The sequence below is a fragment of the Aythya marila genome, assembly GCF_965140915.1.
Source record: "Aythya marila genome assembly, chromosome: 16".
Lineage (NCBI taxonomy): Eukaryota > Metazoa > Chordata > Aves > Anseriformes > Anatidae > Aythya > Aythya marila.
Genome location: NC_139057.1, coordinates 2962271 through 2986481, shown reverse-complemented (window position 1 = coordinate 2986481; position 24211 = coordinate 2962271). Strand labels below are relative to the sequence as shown.

Here is a 24211-nt window from a genome sequence, read left to right as displayed (position 1 = left end):
AGGAAAAAAAAACGGGGGTCACTTATTTATCCATGCTTTCCATACAGTTCAAAGCAGTCAGTTCAAGCTACTTGGTCTCCATGCATGTTTTCCTGCAGTGGACATGTTACAAACGAGTCTGAACTTGCTATTTTTAGTCTCCTGCCTGTTTTACCACAGAACACAGTCTCAAATTCCTAAAAATCAAAATAATAAAAAATAATTATGCTTAACGTAAGTATTTACTTGAGACGTATGTTTTTGTTTCACTAGTGTCTTGAAAAGACCCAGATACACCTTCTTTGCTGAGCGGCTATGCCAGTATCTTGACAAGGTTTTCCTATACACACTCCAGCTACTCTCTTAAGATACTTGGCAGAGGCAGAATTACTCATGGGCTGCAAGTACTGCAGTAGGAACATGAAATCTTATAGTGCATATAACCCTTTCCTACTCTCATCCATTCTGAGATACCATGGGTATTCAGCTCCCGAACCCCACCATGTAGCTACCTGTTCATGCAAGCTAGCTAGATGATACCTCTGTGAACAAAACGGGAATAGAGAAAAAGGGAGGGGCGAAAAAAAGAAAGGACTCAAGACCCTAATTCTACAACGTCCAGACAGCACAATTCCTGAGCGTGACACTAGCTAAAAAATAATCAAATTTGAAAACCCTGAGGACACCACACTACTGTACTGAAACTGTTCTGAGGGCAGCTGGTCAAAAACAAACCAAAAAGGAGAGCTCAATGATCCTTCACAAATAGCATCCATCAGAAGCATCCCATATACTATGAGCTACATTACAATAACTTTAAAATGCTTCACAGTTCTATCAATAACAAAAAAGAAACTGGATTCGAACCTGTTTCAGCGAATCGCCGTGCTTTTCCTGAATGTACTTGAGAAATGCTGTTGTCCATTGTAATGTTGTTGCTTTATCAGTATCAGCGGTACAGAATGGAACCAGCAGATTCAGTTCATCACAGCAAATCCGGATTCTGCGCCTAAAGACAAATACAAGAGGTTATCATCCAGATGGGAGAGAAGGAAGGAAAAAAATAAAAAATAAAGAAGGAAGACTACTCGCATCTGCTACAAGCCACAAACTTTGGGGACTGCATTTTGTTCTATTTTAATCTAGCTATCTTTTGTTCACTACAAACTTTACATTTGTAAATTAGTCATGTTATGTGCATGTTAGTTTCCTTATCATTCTAGAGCTGGTTAAATGTTTTAAAATACTCTTTTTGTTTATAGAGCAAAAAAACAACAAAGCAGCCCACAATTAAACATAATTTTTCTTTCCTCTGACACCAAACCCTCACCACTTGCATCTCTTTTTCTTGTGAGTAAAACAAATGTGTCAGATTTACCTCTACCTCTGGATAAAGATGGGAGTATTACAGTATCAGTATTTTAGCCTTCAAAAACTTTGTATTGCAGCCTCTCATAGAAATTACCTTCTGTCTCTCTCCATGCGGTTATGTCTTTCTCTTCGCTGAGCAACTCCTTCCTGTGTACCACTCTGCACCTGCACGCTTGGGTTGGACTGTGCTGACTGCCAGGAGCCCTGTGCAGGCGCAGCGCTCTGGCTATCACACATATTTTGAATGTCACTAAGAGGTTTGCGATCTACGTTTGCTTCCAGTGGGCTTACTCGGCTGCAACTTCTTTTGCTTAGTGCTTGCTTGCATAACGTGTCTTCTTTGCAAAACAAAGAGGAAAAGACCCCATTGAAAACCCTCCTATTGATCATGGAAAATATTGATCATTGAAGATTTATTTTTTTGTTTTATGTGGAATAATCTCCGAAGCTTTATGGCTAACCTAGACTGCCTCTTACAGTAACACGTGTCCTATGCCCCAAGGCACTGCTTGCTGTTCCAAAATCCACCTAGCTTCTGTTTTCTCAGCCAACCTCCTGAGATCACGCCTGCCTTTGGATTAGAACCTAAAGAAGTAATTTAACTGTTCTTTAGTTGGGTAACTGGATCTGTTATATCAACTTTGGGGCCAAAAATGCAGAAAGAATCCAATTACATACTCTAGGCCAAGCCTTTCAGAGATACTTTAGAGCCTCAAGTTTTCTCATTTCAAGCTAGAAGTGCTACACAATTTTGGAAGTATAGCTAAAATTACAGGTGTTGAACTTTTTTGGGTGGGGAGAAATCTAGTTCCATATTGCCTACAGTACATTTCAGACAAAGACCACAGCACATGTGAATAACTACAATCACATTAAACGTGGAAAATACACAAATTCGGGAAAAAAAATACAGATTTGGAGGACAGAGAAACCTAAGTATAAAGAAGACAAATGTTTTACCTCCAACTTTAATCCAAACTTCCTCAGGCAAAGCTTTATTCATAGCACCTACTGTCTGCTTTGTGGATTCAATTTCCTGATGGTAACAGAAAGAAAACGTTCTGGGTATCCCAAGGTCCTGATGTTTGGCAGCTTCCAAGATAGTGCAAGATGTTCCAGAGGTCTGTGAAAACCAAAAATGAAATATTTAGAGGATTACATAAAAAGGAGAATTTTGATATCTTCATGTGAATTTCTTAAGTTTTAGCTTCCTGATTCAATGGCGTATGAGAAATCTCAATTACTTCTGCATGGGATTTTAACAGAATGATTTATTTTTTTTAATACAACTCTGAGATTTCCTGAGTGCCATACTATCATTCTTGCTTCAGAGCTTACTGTGAGTTTGGGAAAAAAAAAAAAAAAAAAAAAAAAAAAGTATTTTTCTATTTTTTTTATTTAAAAAAAAAGTACTTTTTAAACATCTTCTCCTCTTGAATAAGTGAAGCCAATATACTAAAATAAAATCTTTCTCTTAAGAAATCTAATGGCCTACTGATTAATATCCGATGCACACTTACATATGACACTACCACACAATGGCTTGAATTACTTTAGATAGCATTACAGATTAACACATTAATAAATTAATTAAATTATAGATCATACTACTCGTGCCTATTGAAACCAAGGCACACTTTAACACAAGACTTTAGAAGTCTATGACATTCAAAAGATTAACACTATTAGCATTGGAAATCAGGAGAGTACAACCAGTGCAGAATATATTATCTACCTACCTGTGCTTGTGAAGGATTAGCACTCCCAGAAGCAGAACACGTGTTCATAGTAAACAATGGATACGTGAACTGTAAAGAAGGTGCGGTAGGTACGGTCTTATTTTTCACCAATGTAGCACACTTTTTTTGATGCTGATGAAGAGGAACACCTATCAGTTCTGCTGGCTGTCGAATCAATGTTACTAAACTTAAAAAACAAAAAAACAAACAAACAAAAAAAACATACAAGACTGATTACTTGAAAAACAAGGTGCATAGAAAAGTTTATAGCTACACATGGTCTAGTAACTATCACCTAGAACCCACTTCCATTTACTGTAAAAAGAAATCATTACTGCTGTTGTATCTCCTACCTCACCGACAAAAAAAAAATAAAATCAGCTGACAAGGCATTTTATTCTGTGCAAGGTATCTTATTCTGCTTTATGGCTCAATAAAACACTTTATCAGCACACTAATAGAGTTACAGGGCAGTATTATTGCTGGAAATTTTTCCTCACAGTGAGGCCTCCAAGTTATATCATTAATTATAACAACCAACTTCTCCTCGTTTTATTAGGATCAAAAGCTACCTTGCTTTCAACAAGGTGCAAGTTAAAGTAGGTCATGTTCTTCTCTCGCCTCTATTTATGATACGTGTTGTTATCAAGAATAAAGTTGTAAATTAACTAATTTTGTAACCACATTCTGAGGGGCCTGGAGAACAAGTCCTACGAGGAGCGGCTGAGGGAGCTGGGCTTGTTCAGCCTGGAGAAGAGGAGGCTCAGGGGCGACCTTATCGCTCTTTATAGGTACCTCAAGGGAGGCTGTAGCGAGGTGGGGGTTGGCCTGTTCTCCCACGTGCCTGGTGACAGGACAAGGGGGAATGGGCTTAAGTTGAGCCAGGGGAGTTTTAGGTTAGATGTTAGGAAGAACTTCTTCACTGAAAGGTTTGTGAGGCACTGGAACAGGCTGCCCAGGGAAGTGGTGGAGTCACCATCCCTGGAAGTCTTCAAAAGACGTTTAGATGTAGAGCTTAGGGAAATGGTTTAGTGGGGACTGTTAGTGTTAGGTCAGAGGTTGGACTTGATGATCTTGAGGTCTCTTCCAACCTAGAAAATTCTGTGATTCTGTGATTCTGTGATTTATGCAATATAGGGAAGGAAGTAGTCAGAGGTCAGTGGAGTTGCAGCCACGTGTGACTGGCACAGTTTACAAAAGCCCAACTCATATCAGCTCGTGTATTAAAGAAGTACTGAAGTACTTTTAGTTAGAAAAACAGTTTTCAACTCTATGAAAATACGTATCTTAATAACATAAGCTAAAATTAATTACAACACACTTGTTAAGAGTTATTCCAGATTCTTGGGGTTCTTGGCATCTGGGGTTTTCTGTCTGGATGCTGTTGAATCTGTCTTCCAATCGAACTCTGACTGCAGATTTAGATCTAGACTCTGACGGCAGTGCCGAATTTTCGACAGGAATGTTTTCTTTATTCGTCCCAACAGAACTGTCACCATGTTTAACCTTTACTAAACTGTGTCCTGCGACTTCTGCAGAGCTACTACCCTTGGGCGTTTTATCTGCTTGGTTCGCAGGGGGGTTGGACTCACTGAGTAACATCATTCTGAGCTCCTGGAAGTCAACGTGGCCCACACACGGGTTTGAACTTAGCAAATTGCCGTCGGGGGGTAATGCTGACTGGCAGATAACCGGGAAAACCGCCCAGCTCCCAGAGCTGTTTGAGGAACACCCATCCTGACCGGGGTTCGCCGAGGCCTGGGGCAGAGGCAGCTCTGCAGAGCTGCCAGCTAAGAAAGCAGAACCGACCCTGGCTTCTACTTCACCTTCAGCAGCTTGTCCCTCCGCATGTGAGTAAAGTATGTGCTGGAGCTGGGTGTACTCTATTTCTGTCATCTCCACCAGGCTGAGGTCTGTGGTGGTAAAACTAAGGTTTTGCTCACCAAAGGCAACGTTGCTTGAGCCTCCAGGTCCGCCAGCAGCCGGAGCGGGCTGGGGAGCGCTGGCCGTGCTGGGAGGACTGGAGGTCCGAGGCTCCTCTGGGGCTGATCCTGATCCTGACATGCCTACAGCGCGCCTAACCAGTTACCAACACCTTTTTCAAACGCTAAACCGTAAAACCCGTAAAAATTATCAATAACAGCCATAAAAAAAAAAAAAAAAAAAAAAAAAAAAAAAGCAATAATAGCAATACATAAACGTAATACAGATTCTGTAACTCCAGTACCACGAGGACTCAAGGCTCCAGCTCCGAGCACCCCCAGCTCCAGACACCGCTGCTCACGGGAGGGATTTCACCTGCCAGCACCCGGGGGGGCTCCGGGCTGCCTGCTCGCCCGCAGCCCCCTCACAGCAGCCCCCGCTCCGGGACCCTTGGGGGACGCCAAGAGACGGGCTCCGGCTGAGGACAGCCGGGGGGAGCCCCTCGGTGGAGGGACGGAGAGGGGTCGAGGAACCCCCGGGCTCGGTCCAGGAGGGTCCCCGCCGCCCCCTCAGCCCACCCTAGCGCTGAGGGCACCGAAGGCTCCCCCGGGGCAGCTCCAAGCCCACCCGGCCGACCAAAGAGCCGCCGCCAACCGCCCCTCAACCGCCGCCCTCCCGGCGCCTGCGCCCTGAGGGCGGCTTCGCCAACCGCCATGAGGCGGCGGCTCGGCCCCTCGCCGTCCTGCCGGGCACCATCGGGCTCCGAGCCCCGCAGGGACGGGTGCTGAGCCCTCCTTGCTGGTCCCGGCTTCGAGGGCTTTGCGTTTTGTTTCAGTTTAGGCTGTGGAGAAAGTGGCGGGGTGGGCGCGCAGAGCGCGGTCTGTGAGGGAACGGCGAGGGGAAGGCAGAGGAGTGCTGAGGGGAGGAAAGGCTGCAAAGGTTTTAAGGGTTTTTTTTTTTGTTCGTTTTTGTTTTTCTGCGTCAAGCCTCCCCATTCGATGCGAACGGTGCAGGAATGCATCGCCTAACACGAGTCGGAGAACGTCAAAGCCTTCGCTGAGGGAACCGCAGCCGCAGAGCAGGCGGCAGAGCTCAGCTGCTGAGCACAACGAAGCTCGCTCATTTCGGCGGCTGTGTGGCCTCAGCCGCTCCCGGTGCCTAAAAATAAAGCCAAAATAAAGCCAAAATAAAAATAAAATTATTTAAAAAAAAAAAAAAAGAAAGAAAGAAAGAAAAAAAAAGCCGTATGGGAGCTCAGCGGCCCCAGCTGGGGCTACACACACGGCCCCGGGGCTGCCTCAGCTGCCCACCCGCGCACCAGCCATCAGGAGGGGAAATCGTGGGAGAAAAAAGCCACGATGTTTTGAAATTAACACGTGTGTTTTGTTTCTTTGTCGCAGGATGCTCTCTCCTCCCTTTCTGCCTTTCTCTCCCCCCCCCCCCCCCCCGAGGAGCACGTCTCCGCAGCACTGGAGGCAGGAGCCTGCTACACGCAGGTACGGTGGAGGTAAACGCCTTGGTAATGCACCTGTGTGTAAAAACTTTTCTGATGTAAACCGACTCAAAAGCCCCTTTCCGGTCTTCCGAAGTTGTCAAGTGGTATTACTGCATCATGCCATGAAAATGAGCGAGGTGCATTTACGGTTCCTTAATGGTGAACAGATTCTCCAAACTAATCTGTGATAAAAGAGTGTTTCCTATAAGGAAAAAGAAAACTTTCACCCATCTATTTCACAACAATGAAAGGTCCGGGAATCTAGTATTTCCATAGCTCAAAGCCAAAATAAATTACTTAATTATTCATTTCTCCAGATCTTTTTGGTGTAAAATCTGAAAGTAACTCAAACAACAAAATCTTCCGAATAAATTAGGGCACGTGTTAGAACTGAGAGAAAAAATCACAAGAACAGACTTTCACATGTTTTTCAGAACACCTACAAGTAAGTATCAGTTGGGCGTGGTGGCATCGTGTAAAATACCTTTTGTTAAACAGATGGAAATGAAACTTGTGTGCCATCAGCCTCTTGTGGTGGCATGTTGAGAAGTAGCAAAGCTAGTTAGAAAATAATACACATGTACAGATTTAAGAAATGGACAACGTTTCACTGTAGATGTTTATTCTACTTATCGTAACAAAAACCTGTGAAGTCCCATATTTTAATGTACAGTGATATATTTTGTCATATAAAATACAATTTATAGGAATTTCTATCAAGTAAACCTAAACAAACACACTTGCTTTTTGCATACTTTTATGTGTCTTTAAATTAGAAACATCTCATTAAGAAAAATCTTACGCCATAGTAGATGTTTGCATTTAATACCGCCTCTTTGCATTTTAACATTTTGTCTACAGGTTTGGAATACAGACGATCATTTCAACCAGCAAATCCTCGATGTATAAGGACTTGTAAGATGCACCAATGTGAACTGTAAAATCTGTAGTGAGATACATGACATACTTGCTACTTGTAATGTAGACTTCAAGATGCAAATGTTTATAGGAATCTAATTTTACATTTGCAAAACTATTTTATAAAAATATCAAAATACTTCTGCAGCTGTAATTTACATGGTCAAAATGTAAACCAGCAGGGTTTTCTTTATTTCATTCTTTAGAGTTACATACTTGAAGAATACATGAAAAGTAGCAGAGTAATGTATTTCACAGTGAAAAATTTCCCTCTTGAATCACATTAAGTATTACCAATCTTCTTTTCAAACTTAGTGCAGTTTTATACCTTTTTCAGTGGACAGTCTTATATACACTACCAGCATAAGCAGGGTCTGACAACAGTGACAATTTTTTTTTTTTTTTTTTTTTTTTTTAGGAGAAAAACACTTTTAGACTGGAAAGTACAGGAAAATGGAGACATTTCTTAAACTTCCAGCAAAGTTCTGCCGAAAGAAAACCCAAGAAATGCTCCACATAATTAATTTCAATCGAAGAAATAAATTCAATGGCCCATTTAATAAACTTCTTTTATTTAACAAACTTCTTTTTCTTTCCTTTGGTATACCAATTCATTTGTAGTCTTAGCTCTTTGCCAATAGATGTCTGATTTTTAAAATTTTTTGCTGGTTATAAAGGTGCTACTTTTATATACTCTTTAATTGCAGGTTTGTAAAAATGTGAAATTAAAAACCCCTCATCCACATGAAAAACTAGGTACGGTTTGTTTCGTTGTTGTACACTTAACAGATGGATTTCAAAACACAAAATACCTGTATATAAAAAGGAAGATAGTGCACTTTAAGCTTATAACATTCCGTTTTCAAATCCTCCATCCAATAATCAGTAACACTGTTCTTCTGCAGCCTTCTCCTAAATACGCATGACCCTTCCATTGTAAAATAAACAAGACAGCAATATTTGACTCCTTTTTTAAAGCGTGTGCTGTAAGAACAACTTTGACACCAAAATATCACATACCTGAGATGTAAAGGTATGGCTCCTAAGGTCTTGATTAAATTCTCTTATAAAATTACAATTCAAGTTACTGGAAAACATAACCTTATAATTTTAAAAAGCAATATGCTCTTCTTAGACTTTTTCCATTTCTGTACTGTAAATGGAAATTTTAAGATAAAGATGCAAGTAGAAAAAACAAAATCTCAGAACAGGTAACGCTGTGAATTTTTATAAGAAAAGCATTATGCACAAAATGCAGCAAGTGAAAGTCCAGTATGTTCTTGCCTTTTACCTACCTGAATATTTTCATTCACAGTTGTTCAAAAATTGCTAATTTGTCAGTACATTTTGTAAGGCTAGATTTACAACAGCATTTTTGTAAAGGTGAGAATATACAGTATATACTGAAGACATTGACTCAGTCCTTGCAGTGTTGTATATTATCTATGGGAAATATAACAGCAGTTATAGTTCTATGACTGATTAGTGGAAGATGAAGCTTCTGCTTCTGTTGGTTTCTGACCTTCCTTAGGTGTTTCTGGCTTCATCTCTTTACCGATCTCCCTACTTTGACTCCGATCTTTCCGATCTTTTCCTCTTTCACGATCTTGATCTCTGTCTCGATCTCTTTCTTTCTCCCTGCTTCGATCCTGGTCTCGGTCTCTGTCACGATCGCTGTCTCTGCTTCTTGATCGTTCTCTGTCACGTCTCCTGTAGGTGTTGTCTCTGTGTCTCTCCCAGTCCCTGTCTCTGTTCCAGTTTCTGCCACGGTCTCTTTCCCAAGGTCTGCCATGTTCTCGATCCCTTCGTCTTTCCTCAAAGGGTCTGCTTTGTCGATTATCTGCTTGCTGAGGCTCTGGCTGATCTAAAACCTTGTCTTTATTTCCTCCTTCGTATCTCTCTCTCTGTCTCCCTTCAAATGTCTGGCCTCTAAATTCAAGATTTTTGCCTTCTCGGAAGTCAGATCCTGACCACTGTCCTTCTGACTCAGGCCCTTGCCCAGGAATACCAGAAAGAGGTGCAGACGGCCCAGCTTCCTCCCACATCTCCTTTCTGTGGCCTGGTGGATGACTGGGAAGGTCCAGGAGTGGTCTTGGGGTTGGCTTCATGTTTTGTGGCGACTGACCTTGGAAATGAAATCTGGAAGGGGGAGGTTCGTTTTGTTCTGGAAACATTGGAGGTGTGGCTCCTCTTGGTCCTCCAAACTGAAGCGGAGCTGGACCTCTCTGGTTGGCAAACCTGGGTGGTGGACTCCCTCCTCTCCGTTCTTCAAATGGCTGTGGCAAAAGTCCTCGTGGGCCGGGTATATGGTTTGGAGCCGGACCTCTTTGCCCTTCAAATTGATTTGGGTGAGGCCCTCTTGGTCCCCCAAAATGACTAGGGGCTGGACCTCTAGGCCCTCCGAACTGCGGACCTCCTCTCTGTCCTTTAAACTGAGCTGGTGGGGGTCGCCTTTGACCTCCAAAAGGAAAAGGCGAAGGTCCTCTGTTTCCCATGAACTGAGGTTGATCAGGGCCTTCAAACTGTCCCGGAGGCCTGATCATCTCGTTATATTGGGAATCTGAGAATTCCCTTTGTTCCATGTGAGGCTCCCTATGATCTTCAAACTGAGATGGTGACATTCCTCTTGGAACACCGTGATAAGACGGAGCAGGGCCCCTGTTATCACCAAACAGAGATGGTGGTCCATGCTGTGTAGAAAACAAGGAAGGAATGGGACCCTTTTGACTTCCAAATCTTCCAGGGGCAGATCCTCTTTGTCCATCGTTATTTGGAGAACCATGCTCTTCTGAGAACTGTGGCGCTGGGCCTCTAAAATTAGGTCCATGAGGTCCTCCGGGTGCGTTGAGCATCAGTGGTGCTGGAGGTCCTCCTTTCTGCCCAGACAAAGGAAACGGACCTCCAGCTCGGTTCTCCTCAAAGTGCTGTGGGAGAGGTCCACCCTCACCCTGAACTGGTGGAGATTCAGTTTGTTCTACAAATTGATGAGGCTGAGGGTTTCTCTGTTCTTCGTATTGCACCGCAGAAAGACCCCTGTCTGGTTCAAAGTGACCAGGTCCCTTTTCCTGAGAAGTAAACATTGGATTTGCCTCATTTGACCAGGATACTTTGTGCATATCTTGCAAAGACTGACCGTCATTAGATGTGGAGAAATTAGGCTGAAAAGACGTACTTGGAGGTGTCGGAAGCAGCACTTTACGTAAAGGCTTGGATGTAGAAGGTTCTGCAGAAACTGCTTGACTCACATTTTCCAAAGTAACTTGAACAGTATTTTCAAATTTGCTATTAGGTGCCTCTTCCTGCAGCACTGCAGGAGCCTTTTCACTGGAAACCCAATTATCACCACCGTAACTAAGCTGAGTAGCAGGAATTAAAGTTTTATCTTCCTTACCAAGTGAAGTCTGCAAAGTGTTTGGAAAACTCGCTTGAGGGTCACAGCTCTGGTTTAAAACTTGTTCTTGCTGATTGGAAGGTAAATCTACTTTTTGCGCAGCCTGTTGGTCCTGATGGAACAATTCAGTCTTTAGTAGGGAAGATTTTGGTGGAGGTGACATTAAAGCATCAGACACCGAGAAGTGAGCCATTGAAACACCAACAGCTGCTCGTTGTTGTCTGAGGGCTTCTTCTTGCTCCTCTATTTGTCGTTTCTGCTCTTCTATTTGTCTGTCTAATTCTTCTAACATTTTTTGCTGTTCCACCAAGGATGAAGGCACAAATAAATCTGGCACATACAAAGCAGGTGTTTCCACAGAAGTGTTTTTAGTGTCTGTATACATTTTGTTAGGTAAATCATCAACAGTAACTTTTGATTCCAAGATAGATTCCAAGATAGTTTTGTCTTCCGGATCATAGGCCTCAACCTCTAGTTCTGCTGTGTTACTGGGCTTCTCCACACTATACAGTTTTTTGCTTTCACCAGTCTGCATTTCAAAAGCTTTCTCTGGATCATATTCTTCTTTGGGATCGTATGGCCTGTCATCCTCCTCATCTTCTATAGCTTTGTCTTTTGACATCTGTCCGAACTGTTGTACAATGGGATCTAGCAAAGGAACAGCTGACACACCTCCATCCACAGCTGCTTGAGCTTCCTGATTTGAAGACTGGACAGTTTCAGTCTCCTTAGCAAGAGGTTCAAAAGTCTTCTTTTTACCAAAAAGTATCTGGAGGATGTGCTCAAGAGGTGTGGCAGTTTTTGAGGATGAAGAAGGTGTAGCAGTAGCACTTGTAGAAGCAGTAGTGGAAACTGGTGGCGTTACGGTACTTGTGGTTCCACTCTTAATTGAGGACAGTATTACTGAAGGTGTAACTGATGAGGTTTCTGGAACGGGAAGTGGGGGTGGAGGTGGAGGAAATCCCGGTGGTGTTGTACTTACAGCTGAATCTCCCGAATACAGTGTGTATTTCGGAGTTTTCTTTTCTTGTGAAGAAGCTGCTGGCCCCTTAGAGTACAGCGATGTTTCTTTTCCCTTTTGCACCTGAATTCGGCTGCGCTTTTCCTCTATTTTGACTGTATCCATGCTAGTAGCAAGACGCTTCCCTTTCTGACAGATAACCAATCCAAGAATTAAATTCGGACGTGAAGACTCCAGACCTGAAAGGAAACACAAAGATTGTATATGTAAAAAACTACTATATTTTATCTGTGTTTTCAATAGGAACTTATCATTTTATATAATGGCAGCTATGAGAGTCATAACAGTAACAGTTCTTCTAAATTTCACGCAGTGACATTAATTCATAAGCATATGTATCTATATTTATTTACTATTTATATAAATTTGTATACAGTAACTAAAAAATATTTTAATTCTTTCCCTTGATATTCTTTAATATTGCAGTAACAGGTATGATTACTGAAAGATGTCCTTGCAAATGTCTCTAATGTTCAAAAATTAAAGTTTTCCTATTTTTGTATTATTACTTTCTACTTATTGTTGTCCACTTCCCCCCCAATCAAATATTGCCTTTCAAAATACTTTGCAAATACCTTATATACACAGAGATACTGATAAGTGAGAAAACCTGGACAAGCAATCTAACTTTCTGTAGGGCTATGTTGGAATTGAAGAACCAGAAATAAAGAGAAAAAAACTAATGCTATTAAAACAAACAAACAAACAAACAAACAACAACAACAAAATACAAACACTCCACTTTCTGTTACACAAAAAGCACAAGGCATTGTTAAACTTAATAATTACATTTCTGTTCTAATCTGTGCTAAAATACCGGACTGACATTTACACCATTCCATCAAGGTGACTTTTAACACTGTTGTAGAATTGAGTTTGATGCCACAGACCCTTCCCTAAGTAAGAAATGTGAGCAGAATTACTCCATTGTGAGAGGGCAGGGACGGCAAGATGTACAACAAAAGGAGGCAGGACAGGAACTAAACATGTAATTATCTTTGGTGAATCTAAGATTATTTGGAAAGGATCAAAAATCCTTGATTCACCCAATTAAAAACTCCTTTCAACCCATTGCCTAAAAGCAATCCTAGCAATTCTGATCACTATAGTTTACTACCCCAGATGAAATTACATTAATACATAACATCAGGGCATAGCTCAAAAGACAGCTTACTTGGGAAGACTGTGTACACTCTGAAGAGACTCAATAGTTAGGTATGATTCACTCTGAGTGACTGCTTTACATTTTTTCTTTATCAGCATGTGAGTAATGACTCCACATTTGGTCAGCATCGACCCGTGCAGAGTATCTCTCAAATCTGTGTTCACCCTAAAACTCCTCATAAGCATTCACTGTTCTTCTGTCATTAACGTATTGGTTATCTGCTCTTCTGCAGAGACCTGTGATTTATCCAACTAGTCACAACATGCATCTCAAACACTGAATAACTGAAACGAGCAGGTTTCAAAAATCTATTGGACTGTGTATCTAAAATTAACAGTAAAAAAAGATAAAAAAAACTGTTCTGAATCCCTGTAAGAGACAGAGATCATCGCTAATAAAAGGACAGCCTATGTTTGCTCAAGAATGCAAGTAGGGGAAGATCACTTAAATGCTTCCCTAGAGCAGGTTAAAAGCACAGCGGAAGACTGCAGACGTAGCCAATTCAATGGCAAACTCATATGTTACTGTCCAGAAAGGAATGTAGTTCATTTATTCAGGCTGGAAAATCTAGCCCACAGTTTAGGACTCTGTCTGCCTCCCTGTGCCAAGTGTTAACACTTACATGTTCTTGTTTTTTGGTTATGAAACAGGAATAATAGTTTTTGCCTACTTTTCAAGAACTGGGTAAATTAAAGACTACCAGGTGCTTACATTCAGCTTATAGAGACTACATGATGACTTGAGGTAGCAACAAGCCTGCCTTTTTAGCTGTAGCCTGAAAACAATGACGTAGACTGTGCACTGTTCAGGGATGGATAAGACAGGCTCAGAGTGTATGAGAAAAATCTTGTCCAAGAACACAAAGCAAGCGCCCTTTGCAATTTCATGCAGGAAAGAAGAGTATTTTCCTAGCATTACATTGCTTGTTGGTGGTGCTTTTTTGTTATTGTTTTTTAAGTTGCATGCCATTAACATGTGAAAACCTGGCCAGGCAGAACACACATCTGTTTATGAATATAAGCCCTGAGAATGCTTTATTGAGTTTAGTCCTAAACTTGTATTTGGGTAGTAGAGGACAGTCAGCTTGTCAGAAAGGTCAGCTCCTTACGTGTTTTAATGTGTAATTATTTTGCACTGTTTAGTATTTTGCAAACCATCCTTACAACAATGAAGTTTTGCCTTCATTGTAACCTGTAGCTCTTAAGCTCCTCAACCTGTTACTCTATATGAAAAAAGGTACTTATTTGGAAACTAAGCATATGCACCGCCTCCATCCTCAGATGAAGATGACTTCAAATTTTGTAATATAAAGGTGTTTCACGTCTGAATTCGTTCTCATTTCTTCTGTTTCCATGTTCAACGCACAAAGATGGAGCAAATTCAAGCCATACATTACTGCTGATAACTAACTAAAAATAGAAGGTTGTAATATATACCAACCTATACCACCTACTGTCTGCCACCTACGCAAAAGGAATTTGCCTACTCCCAGGCAAAACCAATGTTCTGAAGTCAGGGATTTGTCTGGAACTTGATCCAGGTAGCACAGAATATTTCAGACCCCGTGTACATGCATATTGCATGCACAGCGTAATACATACCATGAGATAACAACAACGTAGTGAAACCATAAACGTTACCTTTGTCTTCACAGATTTCTTGACTGCTCCGTGGGATAAGAGTCTCCTACGTGATATAAGGGACAGCACATGGCTTGTAGGGACCTAAAACTTGGTAGATTTATGGGTTGTTGAAAGTAGGGTCGGTATAATGTTCTGGTAATGTTTGCTTGTTTGTCTCAATATAGTGGCTGTTCTATGTACTCCATTTTATGGGTAAACAAATCCTCCTAACAGCAGATATTTATCTTGTTGGAAAGGCTATGTGAGTTTCAGACCATGTCACCTTGAGATGATTGACTTTGCAATTTTTTCCTATACGCATACTTTTAAAATGTTTTTATAAAATTATATTTTTTTAATTATGCTTACATTAAACATTCAAAACCAATTGGACTCTGATTTACTCGTTTTGTAATTTTACCTAGCAGTTAACCTCCCCTAAATTTTGTGCTTACCTGGTCCCTCAAAGGGCAAGAGTTTGGAAGGAATTGGGTCCTTAGAACTCAGTGGGATCAGGTAGAGATCCTTGACATGTCTTTTGTTATTAGTTACAACACCAAAACGACCACGACTGCTAAAATAGGAGTAGAGAGAGATATAGACAAGTTCTTCTTCTTCTGTGACAGGATGGAAACGAATCAAACACAATTTCTGAAATACAAAATCAAAGTGGAAAAATTCAACCTGTAACATATCAGCAAATAAAATCGTAAAAGTACTCAACTATTGTTTTCCAACACAATACTCAAGATTTAAGAAAATACTGTCATTCAATCGGTAATATTAAACCAGAATTAATTTTGTCATTTTCAGAAATACCAACTATTTACGTATCTCACATCAAGCTACACCTCTTTAGGTTCAGAATATTCAAATAATTATGAAAGAAATGGAAAATTCTTAGATTATGTTTGCATACTGTGCTTCATTTTTACTAAATCCATAAGGGTTTAAGTAGTAAAACTTATTACATACACTTACTAATAATTTCCTCGTCTTTTAAAATTGAATTTCTATTTTCAGTAACTGAATAAATAGATGGTTTATATTCAATCATTAAAAAACAATAGGTTGTATGAATGTTTAACTACTACACAGGGAAAAGATGATTGGCAGCTCAACAGGCAAACCAGTTTCTTCAATAAATCAAAAATTTCAATGGAATAAGTGGTAGCAGTAGTTTTCTAGGTATGATCAACATCAATATAAATTAGTAAAAAGGAAATTCTATTAAAAGCTGCTGTATGTTTCTTCCTGGTTTTCCAAAGGATTTTAAGTAAATACCTTAGAAAGTGAATATTTGAGTTTGCCAACATAATCCCAGACCATCTTCGGTGAGATCCTCCCACCAATATGAATCGTGTCTGGTAAATCCTAAACAAGAAGCATCACATGGTCGTATAAGAAAAGGAAAGAGAGGCTACAGTTTTGAACCAGCACAGATTGCCCCATCCCAGTAGCTTAGGCGATAATGCAGTACTATATTTTACTAAACTTGCACATATACATTCCTAATTTCAGATGGGCTATTTCCAAAATGCAAGGCGTTCATTATGGCATATTACTGGAAGGCTGGCAGTACACACAAAACAGAAAAAGCACTGCCTGACGAAGATAGCAGTGGAAGGTCAAATACTTTTGTATGCCTATCAGCCGATTATATTTGTTAGCTTTGCTTTTACAGGGAACCTGTTATATGTAGTATAGCTTTTATCTACACTTTCAATTTATCTGAAATTTTTGCACCCATATGAATTCTAGTTAGCTTCCTGTCATGATGACATGAAACCTATTTTAGCAAAAGCAACAAGAGAGCCACCAACCCTCCTAAGAAAAGACCTAAACCACACGCCTGAAACCCCCAGTCACAACAAATACACTTCTTCAGAGAAGTTAAATAACTGCTCAGTTGTTTCATCACAAGCTGTCATACTACCTAATTAGTTGAATGTACACCCTCCCAAAATATAAAAGCAGTTGCATCAAAGTTAATCAAAGGATGATATTTTTAATAAATGGCCAAACTTTTCTAATAGATCACATCAGTGATCCATCTGTTTGTGAGCAGAACAAGGCATCTATTTCAAAACACTTGCTCTAGAACTTCTCGTCAAAAACTGATCTTGAAATCAAGCTATTATTCTATGTTAGATACTAACATATATATAAACATATTAACAGACGTGAGAATTCTTCACAAATATGTGAGGAATTTTTTTGAAAAGGCTCTCTCTCCTTCCCCCCGCCTCGGGCTACTGTTCCTATTACTAACGGAGATTACTAAAGGGATGCAATTTTTTTTTTTTTTGTTACACTTCCAATATAACAACATACGCAGTGACCCCAGCCTTTCTAACAACAGGAACTGCAATATAATCTAAACGCATAAACGTGTCAGTGCTAACCTCACTAAAATAATCAAAGCACCCGGAGACAGGATATGCTTTAGTGACAAATTTGCCCACACTCTGCATATTAATAAATCCTTTCCAAATGGTGTTGAGGCGAGAGAGGAAGAGAGAAGTATCGCTGCCTTGAGGTGAGCGTGGCTCGGCAACACTGCAAAACAAATCCAAAAGAGAAACGTTATAGAGCACAGTAAGAATGCTTCCTTCTTCTTCTTTTCTTCCCTCCTTTTATTGATCAATTACTTGCTTTTTTTTAAAATAAAGTAACAGAAGCCTTAGTAAGTGCTTTGTTAATGTTTTCCACTTTCATCCAATATAGGATGAAAGTCTGGAGCAGCTTTAAACCAACCCTCACAAACACTTAATATATTTGAATGCACGTGCAGATTTAAAGTCAAATATCTTGCAAGTTTTATTTCTTCAAATATCTTGCAAGTTTTAATTCTTCAACACATTGAAGAATTTTTACTGTCAATGTATAACGATGCTCAGAAAATTTTACCAACTAGAGAAGGTAAACAAGGAGATGATGAATTAATAATTTAAAGTTCAGGTAATCGGATTTAAAGTTGAACATGCCTTTTGATTATTGGTAGGGGAGGGTAAGAAGCAAAGGGGGACAAACAAACTGAACATAGCGAGACTAAAGATTCAGTGGCTTAGCTTACTATTAAATATACACACCTGATATTGGGTGACTGATGAACAGCTAAGTATCTTGGATCTGGTGAGGATGATGGTTTTGTCAATATTGATTTGGGGACAGTCATAACTGGTTTTGACATTTCCTGCTTTGTCTCCCCTGTTGAAACTTTATCAGATGCAGTACCAGAGCGCAGGGCTGTCGTCGTAGTACCAGAGGAGCCGCTCATTGCTGTTCTAGAGTCTCGGCCAGAAACTGTTACAGTTGTGACAACTGCACCAGTGCAAGAGGCAGGAAAAGTCGAAGGTTCTTCAGATGAAGAATCTGTGTTGTTATGGCCTTGGGTTGTAGGAATGTAAGTTCTTTCTAAGCTTGACTGGGAAACTGCTTCTGCTGCAGGTCCAACTTCGGTTTCCTCTGTGTTTTCAGAGGCTGCCTCTTTAGCAGGCTCCGCTGCTGCTGATGGTGCAGAACTTTCATATTTTGGCTGAACTTCTGGTTTAGATTTTGACTCTGCTTTTTTAGCAGAAGCCATTAATTTTATCTTCTTCGGTGGTAGTTCATCTTCAGATGCTGAAATCTGACCTACAAAATTAATTTTAAAGTGTTTTTGATTACTTTTTAACAATGAAAAGGTCTGAAGAGAAAAACAAGTAAGTAAGCAATGCTCTTAACAATTCTTTTACTTCAGAGAAAGTCAACACAGTAGATACCTGTACAGATTTTGCAGTTCAGGTCAAAAAGATGGGCTCGATGTTCATTTGTTGTATCCTTCAACACACTGCTAAAAACATCTAGAGAAGGAGCACTATTTACATTTTGTACAGTTCGGGTTGACTTCTGCTTCTCCTGGAAGTGAACAAACACAGAAAACATTCTGGTTGATTGCTAAATTCAATCATAAAAAAATACTTTTGAAACCGTTAATTCCAGTTCTTTAAAAAGATATTAAGGGCTGTGCAGAACTACTGCTCTGAGCAGCACTTATAAAAAGATAGAATTTTGAAATATTCTTCCCCTTTTGTCATTTGTTCAAGAATATCATGTCAAACAGAGTTCTCAAATAGTATTTGTCCTCATTTCATTTCATGTAATTCTGAAGTAGATACTATCACATTAACTGCTTCCTGAGAATATGGAATTGTAATACTGATTACATTTTTGGGGGGGAAAACAATTGGCTAAGATTTTGCTGTAAACTGAGACAAAGGTCTGAAAAACACGCATCATCTGATATTTTAGAAGCACATGCTTATATATATGCCTGATACTAGGCTGTTGCATTCCTTCAAACCAAAAGGAAAATGCTCATAGCACACCTACTAGGTGATATTCTTACAGCTCATTGAAACAACCTGCATTTCTGATACAAAATTTGAGGCTCTAGTTAGCATTTATCTCCCTTGGCACCTCCACGCTAAAGCAATAGCTAATACTTAGAATCAGACACCGGGGGAGAATCTTCCATATTTACATCTGGCACTTGTTCCCGTTTTACAGCTGCTTTCTTGATCTCGTGTGATTTGGTTCTTGACTCTAACATCTGAGAGAAACAAAAACACTTTAGTAAGAAGTCTGCATACTGATGTTATAATTTTATTTTGTATTTTCTTATCAGTTGGCTAGTGGAAGAGAAACAGCTTACGTTATTCATATTTCATTAGGAAGAAAACCATATATTAATTATGGGTGGTAAGGGCTGGTGAAGTTACTGTTAGTTCATATCTAAGGACACACTGGAGAATTGTATTGCTTACCGCTTTGGCTGGTTTCTCTTTCCATACAGACAGTTCTTTAGATGAAAGTTCTTCGGGTTTCATTCTCACTAGTTTTGACAGTGAGATTTCTTCACGAAGAACACGATGAAAAAGTCCCTAAAAAAAACAAACCACACTTTGTTGCCATGCTGAATAGCTTAAGCAACTAACATGATTTGCAGTGCTGAACTGTCAAAACCCTTTCAGGTTTCTTAATTCCCTATTAAAAATGCAAGTTAATCTTAAGAAAACTTAGAATGGTGCAGCAACCAGAAACTAATGATGAAATCATCATGAAGTATGAATTTTCCATATTACCATAAAATATACTATCAATTCTACTGAACAGGAATTTCGAGAGATGAACTGCCACTCCCGTTTCTTATCTATAGTAGATTTTTTTTTTTAAAATTACGTTGTCTAGTCACTATTTCCATCTGCACCAGCTTCTTTGTCCTTTAAAAGATAAATTATCATGTACACAAGTAGTATCCCATACAAACTACAGAACGTCACAGAAGAAAACATTTTTTTTTTTCTATGAATGCCATTCAATAAACAAATATTTCACTACAAAGGCCAATCTTAATAAATACACGCGATCCAACTGGACTTCCATTCCAACTGGATTATTTAATATTTGAATGGCTTTAAAACAATTTTTTGTAGCATAATTCATAAGTCTCTCTCTTGAAACTACACATTGAGGATAGATTTTGATGTATTATTTAAAAAACAGAATATATTTCAGTACGTTTACTGTATAAGTAAATTCCAAACCTGATTTTTTGGGTCCTTGAGATTGAACATGATGCTACGGTATTTACTCTTGTATCGGTTGTCCGTAACTTGAAACAAATTAAACATCTCCTTTTCAATATTGAGTGCTACTTTCCCTACTTCACTCTCTGTCATGACCAGATCATCACTATCATTGACTCTGTTAAAAACAAGAAAGGGTATGCGCATTTACGTTAGGCACGAATTCTTCAGGCAGCATTCATAAAAACTAAATTTTCAGAGGAAGGAGTTAACCACGCTTTTATTCACTCAGTGAGGACTTCCTTAAAACACATTTCAAAGCCAAAGTCTATCTCAGGACCTCAAAATGTCAACTATGGCAACCTTTTGCTACTGTCTACAGAAGACCACGGAAGACAGCCTTAAGGAACTCAAGTCAGGTCAGTCCTTACAAATACTCCTACTCATGACACTGTAATTAGTTTTTTGTTGTTGTTTTTTTGTCAGGAGCTACTGAGGGAGCTAAAACACTTCAGTTTTAATCTTAGACCCTCCACTGTGAACAGCATTTCTACTTCAGAGACACTACCAGAGCACAGTGGCCTAAGCCTTGACAGCTGACAAGAGCTTTAATATTTGTGGGACAATGTTTCAGCTTTTTTTAAAAAAAAAAAAAAAAAAAAAAATGAAATACAGTTGCTAACTTTGGGAGAAGAAGGAACCTCTGCCTCAGCAAGCCCTACACTATGCTTCGTACAACCCCTACATCTCCAAACACCACCATTGCCAGATATCAGCTTCAGGTCACCTGCATTATAAACATTTCTATGTTGTGATTTAATTCTTCAACTGTCATTGTCTCTCACTACAAATGGGATAGTGACGTTTTTTTAAAGGCTTTTTCACATGCCCAATTATTTGACATCAGATTTTTTATTTTTAATAAAGCTCTAATGCTAAAAATACTTGTAGTAATTTCTAGCACAAATTAAATCCCTTAGTATCACTTAGCAAGAAAGAAACAAAGCTCTGCAGGCTAACCCTTTGCTTCTAGTTGTAGCTTCCTATATAAAATAAGTGCTTTGAATTCCCACCCACCTCTTCCATAAAATTTCTTTTAGGGACTGACGAATATTTTGTCGAATCTGTGAGTTGGGCTGCGACTGGATAGGGCTAGCTTGTGTTTTTGCTTGACTACTTCCAGATGCAGTAGAAACGGAAGACAGCGAAGGCCTTTTGAGTCCTCCAGCCAAACTGGATGCAGCTGGTTTTTTGGAAACTGGCGAGTCATGAGAAAAAGCTGCTTGTTTTGAAGGAACGCCGCCTGTTGAAGGCCATGGTTTCTTGGGAATTACACCTTTGAAACTCCCAGCAGGTTTCAGTGTCTGCTTCATTAGTGATGTGCTAGAATTGGAAGGGGACTTCTTTGTTGGAAGATTTTTAGTGAGGGAAGATGCATGTTTCTCCACCATAGATGCTGAACCAATAGCTTTCTTTGATGCCCCTATAAACTCTGTCGCTTTATCTTTCTTTCTCTTCTCTTCCTTTTGAGCTGTTAAAACAAAGAAGAAAATGCAGTATTAAATACTTAACATTGTAACTTCCTGTTTATGAAGACCAGCTGTCAATCTATAAGGAAGTCTGTGAAATACCTCTGGAGAACTACCAAGTATATAATTTAAGCCATTCATTTTTAAAGCCTTTTTAAAAGCCTTTTTAAAAAATGTGTAAAAGTTGGCTTTTTTAAGAAGAAATTTGCCTTTGATCCTGCAGAGAGCACTTCTCAGAGACTGTCTGAAGAGTTTAAAAGAGTTGCATTTTGGTTGTAAAGGTTGAAAATCTTAGTCACAAGCTATGCAAGAAATTTGAAAAAAAAAAAGACACCACCTTCAAAGATTCCTGAGTTGGACTTCATGATTAAGCTTCAAAAAAAAAAAATAAAAACAAAAAAAAAAACAAAAACACATTTTCACAAAGTCTTTGAAAAAAAAAGCAACACAACCCATATCTCACATTTAAGCAGAAATCCTCACTCCAAACTTTCTACTTTAAGGAGCAAGCAAAGAGAGTCAAGTTAAACAACAAATCAATTGCTTAAAATTTTAAACGTACATTCAAGCCATTTGGTTGCTAGTATGAGTATCACACTGTCGCTATAAACTATCAGATCTTCTCATTTACTTCCCAGTTCAACTCTAGATTTAATACTATAATATTTAATAATTGAATATTAAAACCACTGCTCAAACTGCGGCTATTTAATTCCCACCAACTATTCCATTCACAATATCCAAAACTGCCATTTAATGTTTTTTCTAACATCAATATATTGACAATACACATAATGCACAAGAAAATTTACAAATTACAAGCGAAGGCTCCATATACTGAAGTTATAATTGCACAGGACTTTAAAAACAAGCATTTCTGTAGGTTGCATTTCACCTGTCCACATTGTGGCACTGACAGGAACAATTCAGCAAAACATAATAAGCCAAAACACATTCTCCAACCAGCAAACGCAATGTGCTCCACTTCAGTTTGCCAGAAGCATCGTTTACAGATCAGAGTTACCGTGGGCAGAGTTACCGTGACACATTCATTGTGACAGCGCAAAGGTTCCGAGGGAAACCAAGAAACAACTCCTGAGATGAAGTTGTTCTGATTAGGAAAGCTAAAGTTACTTCCCCAAAAGTCTTTTTTCTCCTCCTAAATCTGCATTTGACTACTGACCAGTTAGTGACTTCTTTATTTTTTAATTATTATCTGATGTTTTCAGCTAGCAAGGTTTTGTAATCAGAATTAGTCCCACAGCCCCGTCTGCAGAGAGCTATGTGCTTCCCGGGAAGGATGCAGAAATTTAACTTTGGTTAATTTCACCACAAACCGAACGGACCCTTTTGGTCTTCCATACCTGCTACAGTGAGAGCAGACATTATCAGGAAGGGTCTAACAACCGATTTCCCTCAGACTTGAGGGGGACAAAGGTAGGGAGCACCCTTCTGAAGCCCAGTTCAAGAAATCCTCTAACAGCATAAAGCTTGAATAGAAATACACCTCAGAAAGGGGAAGATTTGGATTACCTAAGAAACAATGCAACTACTCATTTCTGAGTGAAACAGCCTTCCCACCTTTGCCTGTCGTTAAATTCTGTTAGACGCTGAGCATTTGTAGTAGGCACCTCCAGCAGCACGCAAGCTTGTAACGAGCTGCACTACACTGCCTCTTACTGCCAGCATGTTTCACCACCAATACACAAGCTGGTGGTTAAGATGAACCATAAAACCGATGCTGTACCTGAATTTTCATAAGGCTAGGCAGAGAAGCGGGTGCTAAACGTTGCCTGGAATACAAAGTGAAGTGGAGGATGCGGAAGCACTAGCTATGTGGATCCACTGTGAGTGGATGCCTTGCCAAAGGTTTCTGAGTGAAAATTATCTGAAGTGTAAGATGAAACACACTACATTAAATCATTCCAAAGAGCGTGAAGATCTTACTATAGATTAAACTTCTTGTTCACCCACTGTTCCCGTACTTTTCCCTAGGGACTGGTCTCAAGTACTGACAAACTGAACACAAACCCAGGGGGATGTTGAGCTGGACTCACACTGACTTCTCTTCTGTTTCTATTATCTCCCAAAGCCTACCCCACAAACCTTACACTATCTGTCAGGAGGCATTGAGCTATCCCAGGAAGGAGAACAGGGATCAGAAACTATCAGTGACATTTTCAGTTTGGTCAAATGAGGCACCTGGAACTTAATACACTGAGGTAAAAAGCTGAACTACTTTGAATTAACAGTCTCGAAAAGCTAGAAGATGAATATCCAAAATATGCGTACGATAAGGTTGTGAGAATTTCTCTACTTCTGGTTCCTGGTTTATCTTCTGCCCAGACTTGTCTCTTCAGGCCGGTGGGACAGCGCACCTCTGTCTCACTACGGAGCGGCAGGACAGCACAGCTCAGGGTTCAAAATGACCACAGTACAATTCGGTCCTCGGTGCTATGATTTTAGTTCTTTTGGGTCGCAGCAGAAG

General features: G+C 39.8%; 2 protein-coding genes and 1 long non-coding RNA gene across 3 annotated transcripts; 1 reads left to right on the top strand and 2 right to left on the bottom strand.

Annotated features, from left to right (window-relative positions):
- Nucleotides 1-10: 10 nt before the first annotated feature.
- TCFL5 (transcription factor like 5) lies at nucleotides 11-5251 on the bottom strand. Its single transcript, XM_082773515.1, has 6 exons — nucleotides 4411-5251; nucleotides 3090-3276; nucleotides 2311-2473; nucleotides 1445-1685; nucleotides 847-988; nucleotides 11-176 (listed from the first exon to the last, which is right to left on the bottom strand). Exons 1-6 carry the CDS (start codon nucleotides 5151-5153, stop codon nucleotides 63-65), a joined length of 1590 nt encoding a protein of 529 aa, XP_082629641.1. The 5' UTR covers nucleotides 5154-5251; the 3' UTR covers nucleotides 11-62.
- Nucleotides 4809-8540, top strand: LOC309884493. Its single transcript, XR_014318632.1, has 3 exons — nucleotides 4809-4948; nucleotides 6413-6508; nucleotides 7844-8540. It is a non-coding gene; the product is annotated as an uncharacterized lncRNA (long non-coding RNA).
- Nucleotides 8541-8767: 227 nt separating this feature from the next.
- LOC309884196 (death-inducer obliterator 1-like) lies at nucleotides 8768-22480 on the bottom strand. Its single transcript, XM_082772936.1, has 10 exons — nucleotides 21272-22480; nucleotides 20213-20372; nucleotides 19433-19549; nucleotides 19112-19218; nucleotides 18389-18552; nucleotides 17717-18260; nucleotides 17030-17183; nucleotides 15909-15998; nucleotides 15080-15275; nucleotides 8768-12016 (listed from the first exon to the last, which is right to left on the bottom strand). Exons 1-10 carry the CDS (start codon nucleotides 21643-21645, stop codon nucleotides 8898-8900), a joined length of 5025 nt encoding a protein of 1674 aa, XP_082629062.1. The 5' UTR covers nucleotides 21646-22480; the 3' UTR covers nucleotides 8768-8897.
- Nucleotides 22481-24211: the final 1731 nt, after the last annotated feature.

What these genes read in the sequence shown, in the direction of transcription:
- LOC309884196 (XM_082772936.1), bottom strand. Translation starts at nt 21,645, where the DNA reads ATGGTGGAGAAACATGCATCTTCCCTCACTAAAAATCTTCCAACAAAG. An exon ending in AAAGAAATTTTATGGAAGAG is followed by an intron (nt 20,373 to 21,271) that starts GTGGGTGGGAAT and finishes TGTTTTTAACAG; the next exon opens with AGTCAATGATAGTGATGATC. An exon ending in GCTTTGATTATTTTAGTGAG is followed by an intron (nt 15,999 to 17,029) that starts GTTAGCACTGAC and finishes CTTCTTGTTTAG; the next exon opens with GATTTACCAGACACGATTCA.
- TCFL5 (XM_082773515.1), bottom strand. Translation starts at nt 5,153, where the DNA reads ATGTCAGGATCAGGATCAGCCCCAGAGGAGCCTCGGACCTCCAGTCCT. An exon ending in TCTGGAATAACTCTTAACAA is followed by an intron (nt 3,277 to 4,410) that starts GTGTGTTGTAAT and finishes TTGTTTTTTAAG; the next exon opens with TTTAGTAACATTGATTCGAC. An exon ending in ACGGCGATTCGCTGAAACAG is followed by an intron (nt 177 to 846) that starts GTTCGAATCCAG and finishes TTTGATTTTTAG; the next exon opens with GAATTTGAGACTGTGTTCTG.